Below are 14,725 nucleotides of genomic sequence, written 5' to 3'. Positions count from 1 at the left end.
GCTGACGGGCGCTTCAGTTGGGTCTCTTTTAAGAATGTCGAACGGAAGCTTTTTAAGATTTACGTTGATTCGGTCAAAGACTTCAAGGACCGCTATTATGTCGTTCGTTTGCATAGCCAGGCAGCGTACACTTCTTTGTCAAAGATGGTGACGGTGTGCGGTGAAGATGGTACCCTGGAGCGGGACAAGGCTGGGAAGGTGAGGACGAAGCTCTGTAGCATGTTCAACTTCTTTTGGTGGAAGAGTCATTTCAATTCCCCCCCCCCCCAAGCATTACGCCTATGAAGACGAGGAGCTGGACGAGCAGGACGCGGCGTCGTACGCTCGTCTGTGCCAATATGTGGATAGCTTCACTTTGAGTCAATGGGTGACAAGGACTGGCGAGCCCATTTTGGACGAGGAGGGCGTGGCGAAGGTTGAGACTCGGTCCATAAACACGAAAGCCCTCTTGTCGTGTAGGACGCCTGAGGAAACTAAGGCGCTGCTAGGTGGTGTTTAAGTCGTTTCGCTTTGGTTTTCTAACTAATATTTCCTGCTAACTTTCCATTTTGTTTTTCAGATGCTATGCCGCTAAAGGACGATAAGCTCTTGAAGGTGACCCAAGATGCTAAAAGGCTCCGGGAAAATAACAAAAATCCGACACCTGCCTCGGGTGATAACTCAGGGTCGGCTGGTTCTCCTTAGGTGATTGTAGAGGGGGAGAGGACTCCGAAGAGGGTGCGCCAGGCTGAGATAGTTCGAGAAGAACCGTCAAATTTGGGACCCAACCGTGGATTCTTGCTCCCTCCCTGCTTTAAGGAGGGTCAGTACTTTGAGAAGTATCCTCTGTCTGTCTCCCCGGACGAGGCTCGGCGAGTTGAAGGGATGACTGCCCCTGCCCGCCTCAAACAGCTTGCTAGTGATAGTGCTGCTGTTATGAGGGTCGTGGAGATGGCTCAGGTGCTCGCGAGGGGGGGCACAGTTTCTGCTGATGCTTTGAAAAAAGTGGAGTCTGATAAAAAGGTCGTCGAGGACGAGGTGGCTAAGCTGAAAGCTGCCTGGGAGAAGAGGAAGAAGAAGATTGAGGACCTCCTGAAGCAGAAGGACGAAGAGATGGATGCGGGGAAGAAAAGGTTTGTTGACCTCGAGCTGTCTTGGGCGCCGTCGGAGGAGGAGTCTTCGGATGTGGCCGTGTTGAAGTCTAGAGCCGAGTTTGTTGAGAGAATCGACAACCTGAAGCTTGATCTTGCCGATATGGCTGAAGCCGGGTTTAAGTGTGCAGTTCAGCAATTGAGGCTTCTGAACCCAGGGCTGAAGACAGATGACATTGGGCTTTCATCGAAGATCGTAGACGGACGGCTGGTGCCCGGTACTCCTGACAAGGATGAATGAACTTCTTGGCTTTGATATTTTGGGTTTGTGTGCCCGTGTTTTCTCGGCCTGCGTGCCATTGTTTTTTCTTTCTGGATTTTGGGCTTTGCTCGACATATTTTGGGGGCCGGCGTGCCCGTCTATTTTTTGTAATATTTGGATACCACCGGCCAATTTGGTCGGGTTTTAATTATATTCCTGTCTTTGCAAGTTTTGTTTGTGTTTCGACTTTCTTCTGTGTGTTTAGAATGTCTTATTGTTTCAGGAAATTTGTGATCGGATTATGCTTGGTAATCCGGGCGGTTGACCTTATACTTAGAAATATTGGTCACCGGATTGTGCTCGGCCTTGGTTGATTTTCCGGGTGTGTGGGGTACGGCCCGGGTGCGCAGAGCAGGTGTGCGCTATGAGCGAGTACGAGACCGCAGTCGGGGCCAAGTGCTCGCGGCGTGAACGGTCCCATCGCGAGTTAGGGTTCTGCCGTGCAGGTACTATCACAATGGATCTAGGTGTAGGGTTCCCCGTGTAGTCGGTTTTTTGCCTTGGCTAGGAGTTCCGACTGTCGTTGTTATGGAGCGCTCGCGTTCGTACCATGACGCGAGTCCGTGCCCGATCACCCTCTCGTTTTCGGGGTGAGTGCTCGGGGGGAGTTAGCTGTTTCTAGCTGTAATAGCGTCTGAGTTTTTCAGCATTCCAGGTTGAGCAAGTTTTTCACCGATGAGGTTCTCGAGGTAATAGGCGCCATTCTCGGTTTTATCGTAAACTCGGTATGGGCCTTCCTAGTTTGGGGCGAGTTTGCCCTCGCGCGACTGTTTCATGTTTCTGCGGAGCACTAGGGCGCCGACTTCTAACTCGCGTTTGATGACTTTGGTGTTATGGCGTAGAGCTATCTGTTGCTTTAGCTTGGCTTCACGGAGGGAAGACCCTGTTCGAATCTCTTCAACCATATTGAGTTCTTCCCTCATAGCCTCGTCGTTGAGTTCTTCTTCGAGAGGTGACTCGGTCCGACGAGAAGGTTCTCGGATTTCCACGGGGATGAAGGCTTCGGTGCCATAGGTTAATCTAAATGGGGTTTTGCCGGTGCTCGAATGTGGTGTCGTCCTATATGCCCAAAGTACGCTATGCAGCTCCTCGACCCAAGCTCTCTTAGCTTCGCCGAGTCTTCGTTTCAGTCCTCGGAGAATGACTCGGTTCGCCGCCTCGGCTTGTCCGTTTGTTTGGGGGTGTTCCACCGAAGTGAAGTGATGCTTGGTGCCGAGCTTGGACACGAACTCTTGGATCTTTCTATCGGTGAATTGGGTGCCATTGTCGGTTATTATTGCCTGCGGCACCCCGAACCGAGCGAGCACGTTTCGTTTATAAAAGCGGAGCACGTTTTGGGCTGTGATCTTGGCGAGCGCTTCGGCCTCGATCCATTTAGTGAAGTAGTCTACGGCGACCACCAGGTACTTGTTTTGGTATGATCCTACTGGGAACGGTCTGAGGAGATCCATTCCCCAAGTGGAGAATGGCCAGGGTGATGATAGGGATTTAAGCTCGTGTGGGGGAGCTACGTGCATATCGGCGTGGCGTTGACATTTATCGCATTTCTGGACATGCTCTTTGGCGTCTTGCTGCATGGTCGACCAATAGTATCCGGCTCTGAGAGCTTTTCTTGCCAGTGATCGACCGCCGAGGTGTTGGCTGTTGATCCCCTCGTGAAGCTCCTGCAGTATCTCGAGCGCTTGGGAGGCGTCGACGCATTTGAGAAGAGGGATGGAAAATCCTCGCCGGTATAGATTGTCCTCGACGATGACGTACGAGCAGGTTCGTCTTTTGATTGTGGAGGCCTCCTTTGCGTCTGTCGGCAGTTCGTCCTTTGTGAGGAAATTATACACCGGGATCATTCAGCAATGGTCGTCGCCAATGGCGAGCACTTGCATGTGGGGTGCACTCTTATCCACACTTGGTTTTGAGAGGATTTCTTGGAGCACTGACTTGTTCCCGCCTTTCTTTCTTGTGCTCGCGAGTTTGGAGAGGACGTCGGCCCGGGAATTATGCTCCCGAGGTATGTGCTCGACTTCTGATCTTGCAAAGTTTTTCATTTTCTCTTTGACTAGCGCGAGGTATTCGACGAGGACATCGTTTTTTGCCTGGTAGTCGGCGTTAACTTGGGATGCGACGAGTTGGGAGTCAGTGTAAATCTTTACTTCCTGAGCGCCTAAGTCCTCAGCGAGTCGCAGGCCAGCGAGGAAACCCTCGTATTCGGCTTGGTTGTTCAAAGTGGTGAAGGATAAAACCAAGGATACCTCAATGATGAGTCCTTCATCGTTTTCCAAGATGACGCCGACTCCGCTTCCCGAGCTGTTGGAGGCGTCATCTACGTAGATGGTCCACTTATTCTCGGCAGAGGGAGGGGAGGAGGTGATCGAGGTCATCTCGGCCACGAAATCGGCCAGTGCCTGAGCTTTCAGTGCTTTCCTGCTTTCGTATTGGACGTCAAATTCGGATAGCTTCAGGGACCATTTCAGCATTCTCCCGGCCATGTCTGGTCGGCCGAGGAGTTGTTTGATTGGTTGATCGGTTCGGACGATGATGGTATGGGCGAGGAAGTAGTACCTCAGCCATCGAGCGGCGATTATTAGTGCCAGCGCGACTTTTTCGATTTGCTGGTATCGCACTTCGGGTCCTTGCAGGGCCTTGCTGGTGAAGTATCTAGGCTTCTGCCCGTCATCGGCTTCTCGGATTAAGGTCGCGCTAACTGCTTCGTTCGAGACGGCTAGGTAGAGGTATAAAATTTCATCGTTTCCTGGTCAGGATAAGACGGGTGGTTCCGAGAGGAGTTTCTTGAGGTGGGATAGTGCTTGTTCGCACTCCTCGGACCATTCGAAGATCGCTTCCTTGCACAGTAGTTTAAAGAATGGGAGAGCGTGTTGGGCGGATTTCGCGACGAATCGAGACAGCGCCGTGAGCATCCCGTTCAAGACTTGGATTGACTTCTTATTGTTGGGTGTCGGGATTTCCGAGAATGCTCAACATTTGTCCGGGTTGGCTTCTATTCCTCTTTCGGTCAAGTAGAAACCGAGGAATTTTCCTGCCCGGACGCTGAAGGTGCATTTTTCTGGGTTGAAAGGAATCTTGCAGGACCTGGCCTGCTCGAATACTCGTTTGAGATGCGTGGTGTGGTCAGTGTCTTCTCGGGATTTGACGATCATGCCGTCCATTTATACTTCGAGGGTGTCACTGATCTCTCCCCGAAATACCTTGTTCATCATCCGCTGGTAAGTGGCTCCGCCGTTGTTGAGTCTGAAGGGCATTACATTGTAGTAATAGTTTCCCGACTCGGTCATGAATGCCGTGCACTGCTTGTTGCGTCTCGCCATGGGGATTTGATTGTAACCTGAATAAGCATCCATAAAAGATATCAATTTATAACCGGCCGAGTTGTCGACCAGTCAGTCAATGTTGGGCAAAGGGTAAGCATCTTTGGGACAAGCCCTATTAACATCGGTATAATCAACGCACATTCTCCATTTTCCTCTAGGAGGTCCTTTACAGCTTTCTCGGCAGCCTCCGCTTTCTCGGGAGACTTCCTACGCCTACGTTGAACTACTGCCTTTGCGGCTCGATCAATGGAGAGGTGGTGGCAGGCGACCTCGGGGTCGAGTCCGGACATCTCAGATGCACTCTATGCGAACAGGTCGGCGTTGGCTCGAAGGCAAGCCACGAGTTATTTCCTCGGCAGATCCGGGATGTCTTTGCCAATCTTCACCGCCTTGTCAGGGTTGTCGCCCAGTGGGATGAGCTCAAAGTCGCCGTCTGGAATTGGTCGGACGGGATGGGCTGTCCTCGGTTGCGGATCTTCGCTGTTCTTTAGTTCTTTCGTAAAGCGGACGTCGAGGTCGACTGAGCTGACATTGGTCGGTTGCTGAAGGTCTTCCCGAGCTGGCTTGTCTTCGGCTCTTGGCTTCTTGTTGGAGCTGGTAGGAGGGGTGATCAGTTGTAGTCCCTTCATCGATGCGTCAAATATCCTTCTGGCTGCTTCGATGTCGGCGTTGATGGTGGCTACTCGTATCCTTTTGTGTAGAACTTCATCTTGAGGTGCACGGTCGAGGGGACGGCCGTGAGTTCGGCAAGAGTGGGCCGTCCGATGATGCAGTTGTAGAGAGTCTTGCAATCGATCACCAGGAATCGTGTCTTAACTTGTCTGGAGGCTTCTCCTACCCCGAAAGTGACGATCAGCTCGACGTAACCCCAGGGTTTGGTGGTGGATCCGTTGAAGCCCTGGAGGTCGGAACCTACGTACGGATTGAGGTGGGAGTCGTCCAGCTTGAGGGTTTTGAAATATGGGAGTACATGATGTCGACTGAGCTTCCATCGTCGATCAGGATGCGACGGACGTCAAAATTAGCCATCCTTGCTCGAACGAGCAGGGGGGTCGTGGCGTTAGGGGCTTCGCCGGGGAGCTCTTCGAGGTAGAAGGTTATCGGGTCTGATTTTCCCTTGAACTTCTGGAGGGTTGAACCGAGGTCTGAATTGGCGCTAATCAGCTCGTCAAACTTTCTTTTTACCGAGCTGATCGTGAGAGAGCCTGGATCTCCGCCATTGGAGATGACCATGGCGGTCGGGAACCCTTCCCATGGGCTCAGAGCGGAGGTCATCCCGATCGAGGGTATGAAGTCTTCTGGTCGAGTGACGGACAGGGCAACCTGCAGTGGTTTGTCGTCCGGTGAATTGTCCTCGTCAGAGTTCCTTGGACCTTCTTTCCTGGAAGATTCTCCCTTCTTCGTATACTTGGAAAGGCGACCTTCCTTAATCAGAGTCTCGATGGCATCTTTGAGGTGTATGCATTTGTCGGTCAGGCGCCCATGGCTCTTGTGATACTTGCAGTATTTGGACTTGTCAGTCTCCGGCCTGGTGGGATTTGGTTTCAGGCTTGACGTTGGAGTTTTTGAACTCGGTGCTCTTGCATTCGGCTAGAATACGTTCGCGTGAAATGTTCAGGGGGGTGTAGTCATTGAAACGACCAGCTGGTCCTCTGTGTTCCTTCATGTCGCGGGGCCTGTCATCTTTTCTTTTTTCGTGGCCTCGGCGCGAAAGAGAATAGTCTTGGCTCGAGCTGTGGGCAGTGTCGTTGCCTCTTGAGGCTTTCTTCACAGCCGCTTCGCCTTCCTCGAAAGCAATGTAAGCTTGGGCTTTGAGGAGGAGGGCGTCCATGGTGCGTACCTTCTCAATTTGACGGCCTTCTTGAAGTCGCTCCCGGGGAGGAGCCCTCGTTCGAGGAGGTATCTCTTCATATGGTCGGTTGTTTGCACCTGGACGGACTCTTTGTTGAACCTGTCGAGATATTCCCAGAGAGGTTCGTCGGTACCCTGGATCACAGCTTCGAGGGTCGCTTCGGACTTCGGTTGTCGGCAAGAGGCAGTGAAGTGGTTGGAGAAGAGCTTCTTGAGTTCTACCCATGAGTGGATGGAGTTGGGAGGAAGGTTCCTGTACCAGGTCATCACTCCCTTTCTGAGTGTGGTCGGAAAGATCTGACATTTGATGGATCCTCGGACCACATGGTAATCCATGACGGCTTCGATGCTTCGAATATGATCGTCAGGGTCTGTGGTCCCGTCGTAGAGGTCCAGGGTCGGGGGTTTCTCCATTCCCCGGGGTAGGCGGGCTCGCCGGATCTCCTCTGACAGAGGGCTGCGGAAGTCTTCCTCGTCGCTTGGTCCGGGGGAAGTTGAGTGCCTTCCGCGGTTGCTGTGTTTTCGCCGAGATTTTACTTGTGGTTTTCCAGAAGCCTTGCGATTGTCCTCGGGAGGGGAACGTTCGCGGGCTTTCACCATGGTCTTGGCAGGGCCCTGATGATCTTGTTCGGGGGAGAGGCTTCCAGTCTCTGCCACCTCGGGTTTCTGGTTCTTTCTGCTCTTTCGCCGAGGAGAGCGGGAGTAGGATCTTTAGCGACGGTACCTCTAGGGCGGAGAGCGCGAAGAGGAGGGTGAACGTCGGCGATACCTCCTTGGAGGGGAGAGAGAGGACGAGGAGGAATGCGATCGATAATGCTTCCGTGGTGGAGATCATGATCGTCGCTTCCTTTCTAGCCTGTCAATTCGCTCACTTTGTTGCTGGATGAGGCGGTTGGTCTTTTTGAGGGCCGCAAGTAAGAGGATAGTTGTGGGGTCGGCATCCTCGGGGACGTCGACTTACTCTTGGTCGTCCTCGTACTGGGTCCCTTGCCTCTGGGAGGTATCAGTGAAGGAGGAGGCAGGTTGCCCGTCTCTGGAGTCAGCTTCGTTGTTCTGGATTTGAGCTAGCTCGTTCCTGTTGTTTTGAGCTTGCTCGTTCCTGTTGTTTTGGACTTGAGCTTGCTCGTTCCTGTTGTTTTGGACTTGAGCTTGCGCGTTCCTGGGGGGTTGGGAGATTTCGTGCCTTGGTCTCCCTTGCCCGTCAGCAGTGGGCTATTGTCCTTCCTGTCGGTGTCGATTCTGCCCGTCAGCTGTGGCAGCGTGAATGAGGGGATCGAGTTAGAAGGGATCAGAAGCTCGGTTGTTGTTGTTGTTGCCGGCCATGATGATCGCAGGATGGATTTGCTTTGATCTTTGTTTGTTAAAGAAGGGGAAGCTTGTTTCCCACAGACGGCGCCACTGATCGTACCTGATCAGAAGGATCGTCAAGGCCTGCTCGGAGTTGGATCTTTGAGAAGTGTGGGGGGGGTGTACCTGCAAGGTACTCCGATGCCAAAGTAAGAAGACGAGCAAAGGAGTGCAAGTACGAGCTAAAGGTTAGAAGATATTAAATACCTGACCCTCTAGTGAAAGAGGGTATTTATAGCCCCCAGCGCTGGGCCATGATCTCGCTAATGGGCTGGATTTCCAGGCCCAACTAGGAGACTTCCAGGTTTCCTAGGCGGAAATATCGGAGATGCGTGAGTGCTCTCCGTCCTGGTCAACCACTCCGAAGTTAAGGGAGACGCGGTCTTTTAGGGACCACGTGGATTCCGCATTATTCGGGGGGTTGGATATGAAGGAGCCCTACAAGGAGTAGGGTCCTCGGCAGAGAGGGTTCTCGCGGGGAGCACTTGTGCCGGGCACCAGACAGCTCACGGGAAGCTCTTACGCCGGGCACGGAGTTGACGAGCACCTGCTGCCCTTTATGGGCCATGGGATGGTTAGGACCCCCAAGGTCAAGTGGCCGAAAGTAGATTGGGCCGAATCTTGGCCCAGTCCAGAACACCTTCCAAGGAGATTTAACAAAAGGGAGAAAATATTTGTTATTGAACCAACCATTCTTGAACTTAAATGGTTTCGGGCCCCAATCTTCTTTGTCTACCACTAACCACACCAAATTGTGATCCGAAATATCTTTGTTGACGATAAATTGCTTGACCACTCCCCAATCGTTAATCAGATCCCCCGAAAGAAGAAACTGATCAATCAGAGTAAAAAGTTTTCCATCACCGCTAAATCAATTGTATTTCTTGTCTTTACAAGGAACATCAATCAGATTAATACTATCCAAAAAATTGTTGAAGCCCTCCGTCTCAGAGTTCCTTCCTCCCGTCATTTTTCCTTTCATTTTTTGTTTCTAACCGCGTTAAAATCGCCAGCCAAAACCCAATTTGCATCCGCAAATATCTCCTTCTTCAACAGAGAATCCCATAAAATTCTTTTATCCTAAAGAGAGCAAGGGGAATACACGTTGACCACATAAAAACAATTACCTCTGCAACTTAATTTAACTCCAATAAAATCGGCCCCTTTAAAATTAAGGATCTCTTCAAACATCCCTTATTTCCATATTGTCAACATCCCTCCACTACTGCCATTCGACTTCACATAAGACCATCCTATGTTCTCCTTACTCCACATACTTTTCGAATTAATACAGTCCACCTCCTTCATTTCTGTTTCTTGAATTAAAAAAATATATGCACTTCCTTTAATTATAATGTTGCTTATTCTTTTTCTTTTTAACAGATTTCCTCCCCCTATTATGTTCAAGGATCCTATAATCATTTCACAACATTGATAGACTCCTTCTTCCCTTCCAATCTAGCTTTATCAAACTTATCCATTTCTTCAATATTTTACTTGTAATCTTTGATAGTCCCATTAATTACCACTCCTAACTTCAAAATTGCGTTCCAAATTTTCAAGCCTACGTTTGATTCAATGTTATCCCAAAATCTGAAGTTGCAATTAACCATAACGGAGTCAGATATAGGGTTGCTGCACAAAATAATTCCTGCTGAAATTTCATCTTCCTCTTCCGCCTTCTTTGACCCTATTACCTGTTTGGAACAACACTTCACACCAACCTTGCCTTCTTCACTTATAGTCTGTCGCGAAACCTCCCAAGGACCTACATTACTAAGAAGCTTTTTCTTCTTCCTTTGTTCTTTTCTGAAATAGGCACAACCAAATACAACATACTTCTATCCTTCTTGTGTTTGATCTTAATCAAGTAATTACAACTGCTCAACTGATGTCGAACCTCTTTATTTATGAAAATAAGTGTCTAACGAGCAACTGACTTTTGATTCCTTTGAATCTGCAGATGTTGACCTGAACTGTTTCCCTATATGTGAAGCCAACTCCAGTGTCTTTTTCAACTGAAGCAGCCCTACTGCTTCATCAAAACTACATCCTAAAGAATTCGGTACCTTGACCAATTCTCCTACTGTTCTCGTTCCCTTTGTATCCTATGATCTATTTGTGTCTGAAATACTTGCAGAATCCAAACCATCCTCCCCTCCCAACTCTTCGTCAGCTATTGATTTCTTCGATTCATTCTCCGAATACAATCCCTCTTCCTCGACTCCTGTCTGTTTGTCCCAGCCCTCCTCTGAACTTGGAGACGAGTTATCCCTCACAACAACTTCAGCAGACCTATGTCTCAAATTGATACGAAGAGGGCCAAGCTAATATTCAAAAAAATTGATTTTGAATTCCACATCATCTATCAATACCGTTACCGTTTTGTTTAACACCTTCGCGCAAGTTGTTCGAACCATGAACCTCGCAACATCCAAGTTAACTGCCCTAAGAGTTTCTTCATCAGCACACATATAAGTTCCAATTCTGTTTACCAAAGCCTCAAAGAAATTGACATTCCAGAGGTGGCAAGGTGCCCTGAATACCCTCAACCACGTAGCTCTCTCATTATCGATGTCCTCCTTCTTTCATATCCGAATCTTCATAAACCATTGTTTCCACCATGATTCTCCTTCCCTAATCAAGTCTAAAATTTCTCCTTCTTCACTCTCTTCCAACAGACATAAGTTAGCACCTAATGGTGTTACCCTTATGGAAAAATACCCCTCCATTTCGAAACTAGTTTTTATGTTATAAGTCATCCCAATATTTATAACCTTACTCACGTACACCTTTGAAAATATGCTATAATCTTCAGTAACAGAACTGTACTTGATGATTCCAGAATGACTATGATCCCCTTCACACTTGTCTTTGTCAACAACACTTCTGCTAATGATTTATTCCCAACTATGTTGCCCCCCCCCCCCCCCCCCCCCAAACTTCTTTTTCTGATCCTCTAAAAGCCCTGAGTATTCTTAGGTTTGAGATGCATACTCCCTCCCACCGCTTCCCTATCCCCTTCGTGGTTCCTTCTGTATCTCGAAGGGTTTGCGTGTATCTTTACTCCGTCTATTATCACATTGTCCAGTCTTATCGCTAATACCCTAACATCGCCAACTTCTCTAAACCTAGCAAGATCAAATCTTTTCCCAAATTTATTTCTCCTAGGTGGTATCACAATTTCTACGACCTCCCCGATACAACTAACAACTCGAAAACTTCCTTCGCGTTAACCCTATCTGGAATCTCATAAAAGAAAATGGAAAGTAAGTTCGAACCTTCTCCTTGTTATTCGTAGCCTGCGTAAGGGAACACATCCCACCTTGAAATTATATGTTTGAATACTCTCTTTCCTGAACTTTTGTGCCACTCCATCTGAATCAAATAAATTTGGGAAAAAAATCAAGCCTTCACACATGTGTATATTTGGCCTCAAAAAGTTAATTGGAATGGGGAGTTGAGAAATTTTTTATAATATTTTTAAAAACCAGAATAACACTAGATTTAAATACGTTAGGACCCTATCAGTTAGGGGTGGAAAAACGAGACGCCCGCCCACGCCTTATGCCCACCAATAAAAGAGCGGGGCTTGCAAGCCCGCCAAGTCGAAACGGGCCTGAAAATCATGTCCGCCCTGCCAAGGTGGCGGGCGGCGGACTTGCCCGCCTATTTTTTTATTAATTTAGTTTTTACATTTTTTTAATAGATTAATAGACTTTTTTACCTTTTGATTAAATTTTACACATATTTTTAAAACAGTTTTTTATAAAACATCTCTTTAACAAATTTTACTTAAAAACATGTTGCATATATTTATAAATAAATGTATAAATTAAACCATCAAGAATTAGAATTATTTGAATTAACTAAAAATGCGAACTTAAGGCAGAATAGGTTGAACGAATAAGCGAGACGGGCTTTGGCGGATGGCGGGTTTTGGCGGGGCGAACATTGGGGGACGGCGGGTTTTTGCGGGGCGGACTTTGGTGGGCGACGGGCGGAAAATTGCAACCCAACCCGCAATTTTATGGCAGATGCGCAGATCGACCCGACGGACCACGGCCCATTTTGCCACCCCTACTCTCAGTATCCTATTCCCACCCTAGTTGTAAGTCTTTAAATAGCCTTCATTTAATTCTTATTTCCCTTTGATACCCATTGGCCCATGTTGAGCAGAAATTGCCCAACTAAAGGGAAGATCCTAACAAGTTTACCCAAAATATTTTAAACTATTGTCTACAACTTGCAGAAACTTTTTCCATTTAAACAGGTGTAAGAAGTTCTTACCCAGAGCAAACTTGTAAATTTACATGCCAATATCTATCTTATAGTTCAGCCAAAATAAACTATAGCCATTGAAGGAAGGTTCTACCAAAAACACAATAATAAACCACATACATGATTACATGTACAACATTTGAAAGTAATTTGTTGACTCAACTCAAATCTAAATTACTTCAAAACTCAACATCCTTGTAGTATTCCATCTCTTGCAGAAAGCAATGATGCAGTACCATGCACTTCTGTTGTTGAATTAAAGGGATGATCATCTTCTATTTTGAACCTCCCCATCCTAGAATAATCATCCTCTCCTAACTCCAAAAGTGATTGTGATTCTCCATTCATGTTCCATCCCATGTTTTCTTTAGAACTTGATTCAGATTTCTGAATCAGTTGATTGTTCCCAATATCATCATCATCATCTTGGTATATCATCATGTTTTTCTTCACACTATTCATCATTTTGAAAGAGGAGTTCTTTTCCTGATCTTCTTGGTTGTTTGAGTCTGAGTTACATCTACCAAGTGTTGTTGGCAATGATTTCTCGCGTAGAATGGCGCTTGCTGGAGTCGATTTTTGATTGAAACTTCCGAATCCTTGAATACCTCTTGATAATTTTCTAGCATTGTTTCTTTCTTCCTTGAGAAGTGTTCCTTCTTCCAACAGTTTCATTACTCTCTCTGATTTCTTTCTCACAGTTAGGCCCCAATTGAACCTGCAAATAATCTTGTATCAGTGTTATCAATATAAAGAATTTCAAGACCAGTTTTTAGATTAAAAATAAAGTCGTCTTAACCTATGAAGCAGACACAGACATATAGACACCAGACACGACACTGACTGATCCTGATACTAGATATATAGACACCAGACACGACACTGACTGACACTGATACCAGACATATAGACACCAAATACCAGACACGACAATGATTAACACTTATACCGGTAATAATTTGAAGCAAAGAAACAGAAAGGGCATACCCATTATCATCAATAAATTGAAAACCATTTAGCTGGTTAATAACATCTTTATCACACTGAAACTCATCTGCTACACTTTCTGGTCCATGAGTCAACAAGTGCTCAAGCACAATCAAGGAATTATAAGCACCCCTCCAATTCTTCTTCTCAAATTTAATCAACCTATTTCAGAATCACACAATTTTTCCATACATCATCATAATCACAATCTAGAACACAACAAAAAATAAAATGAAAAATTGAAAAATACCTTGTGTGTAGAATCTCTATAATCCTGGAATAATCATCAAGATCAAAAGCAGCTTTTGAAATTGATCTAAGGGTCACAGTAGTTGGAGCCCATGGATTTCCATTGGTTGCCTCTTCTACCATCAGTTGTGCAGGGGTGACATCTGTTAGAGCCAATCTAGCAGTTTTGATTTTCTCTTTGAGAAAGAAAGAGGCTTGTTTCTTGAATTCAAAGAAAGAGGTACTCATTTTTTTTGGTGGTGTTGTTTTTGGTTCAACACTGTGAATTGAATGCTTAAGGATATAGAAAATAAGAGAGAGAAAGAAGGAGGATATGAAAATTGGATTTGGGTTAATAGGTTGAATTAGTAAAAAAAGGCGAGGTCAGAAATTTCAACTAATCCATTAATTAATCTAAGATTTAGATTGTAATTATTATAAATGTAACGACCCTTTGGCACGATTGATGGTTAATGGTTGAAAAGTATGGTTATTGAATATAGGAATGACATGTGTGATGTTTGGAGGTTGATATAAAGTTTTTCATTTATTTAATTTAATTTGTGTATGACGTTTTCTAATGTTTAAAGTTGTGAAGTCGTAACTGAGGAGTGAAGGTGGTTTAGTTTTGAAGTTTGAATTGTATTTAAAAGTCGGTATTTTTTTAAGGTCGGCATAGGCAATTAATGGTGTGTGTGAGATGAGCCAAACTATGATGTAGAAGGTAGTGGACTGCCAATATCATGTGTCCATATCAGGCTTTTCTTGTTTATGGTGATGTATACTTGTGTGTCTGTCTATATAGTAATGTTGTATAGTATAGTATAACCTAAACACAAGAATTTGATGAAAAAATTGGATATTTGGATTCTTTTTTTAAACTTTGAATTTAGTTGGTTACTTATGGGTATCTTTGTTCAATTAAATAATCATATTTACATATTTATTTTATTTAAAATTAAATTAATAATTTAAATCGATTTTCATTTTTTATTTTATATTTTATAGTAGTGTATAATTAAAATGGTAGCTTATATTATCATATTAGTTCATAAATATTATTAAAAAAAAATTCTTAGATACTTAATTACTATCACTACTACAAAACGCGTAAACAATAATGTCAAAATCACCACGGTTCGTCCCAAAACCGTAATAACACTGCTAAACTAATGCGCTAACATTTTTTTAATTGAAAATTTAAGGTTATAATTACGGTTCATTTAATAGTTGTGGTGATACAACCCAGCTTTCTTGGGTTTGATTCTCAGCTCCCTCAAATAGTTTATCCCTTTTACGTTAATGCTCGCCTTTTC

General features: G+C 45.9%; 1 protein-coding gene across 1 annotated transcript; it reads right to left on the bottom strand.

Annotated features, from left to right (window-relative positions):
- Positions 1 to 12,169: 12,169 nt before the first annotated feature.
- On the bottom strand, positions 12,170 to 14,022 carry LOC131634727 (ENTH domain-containing protein C794.11c-like). The gene is made up of 3 exons (XM_058905353.1): positions 13,432 to 14,022; positions 13,182 to 13,343; positions 12,170 to 12,912 (listed from the first exon to the last, which is right to left on the bottom strand). Exons 1-3 carry the CDS (start codon positions 13,656 to 13,658, stop codon positions 12,381 to 12,383), a joined length of 921 nt encoding a protein of 306 aa, XP_058761336.1. The 5' UTR covers positions 13,659 to 14,022; the 3' UTR covers positions 12,170 to 12,380.
- Positions 14,023 to 14,725: the final 703 nt, after the last annotated feature.

This window comes from Vicia villosa, unplaced genomic scaffold (genome assembly GCF_029867415.1).
Source record: "Vicia villosa cultivar HV-30 ecotype Madison, WI unplaced genomic scaffold, Vvil1.0 ctg.001343F_1_1_1, whole genome shotgun sequence".
NCBI lineage: Eukaryota > Viridiplantae > Streptophyta > Magnoliopsida > Fabales > Fabaceae > Vicia > Vicia villosa.
The sequence above is the reverse complement of the archived record's forward strand: the minus strand, read 5'-3'. Positions and strand labels throughout refer to the sequence as shown.

Bases quoted from the DNA above. Each gene is read 5' to 3' on its own strand.
- LOC131634727 (XM_058905353.1), bottom strand. From the start codon at position 13,658: ATGAGTACCTCTTTCTTTGAATTCAAGAAACAAGCCTCTTTCTTTCTC. The intron at 13,344-13,431 runs GTATTTTTCAAT...ATTCTGAAATAG, and splicing joins ATAGAGATTCTACACACAAG to GTTGATTAAATTTGAGAAGA. The intron at 12,913-13,181 runs GTATGCCCTTTC...GATTATTTGCAG, and splicing joins CAATTTATTGATGATAATGG to GTTCAATTGGGGCCTAACTG.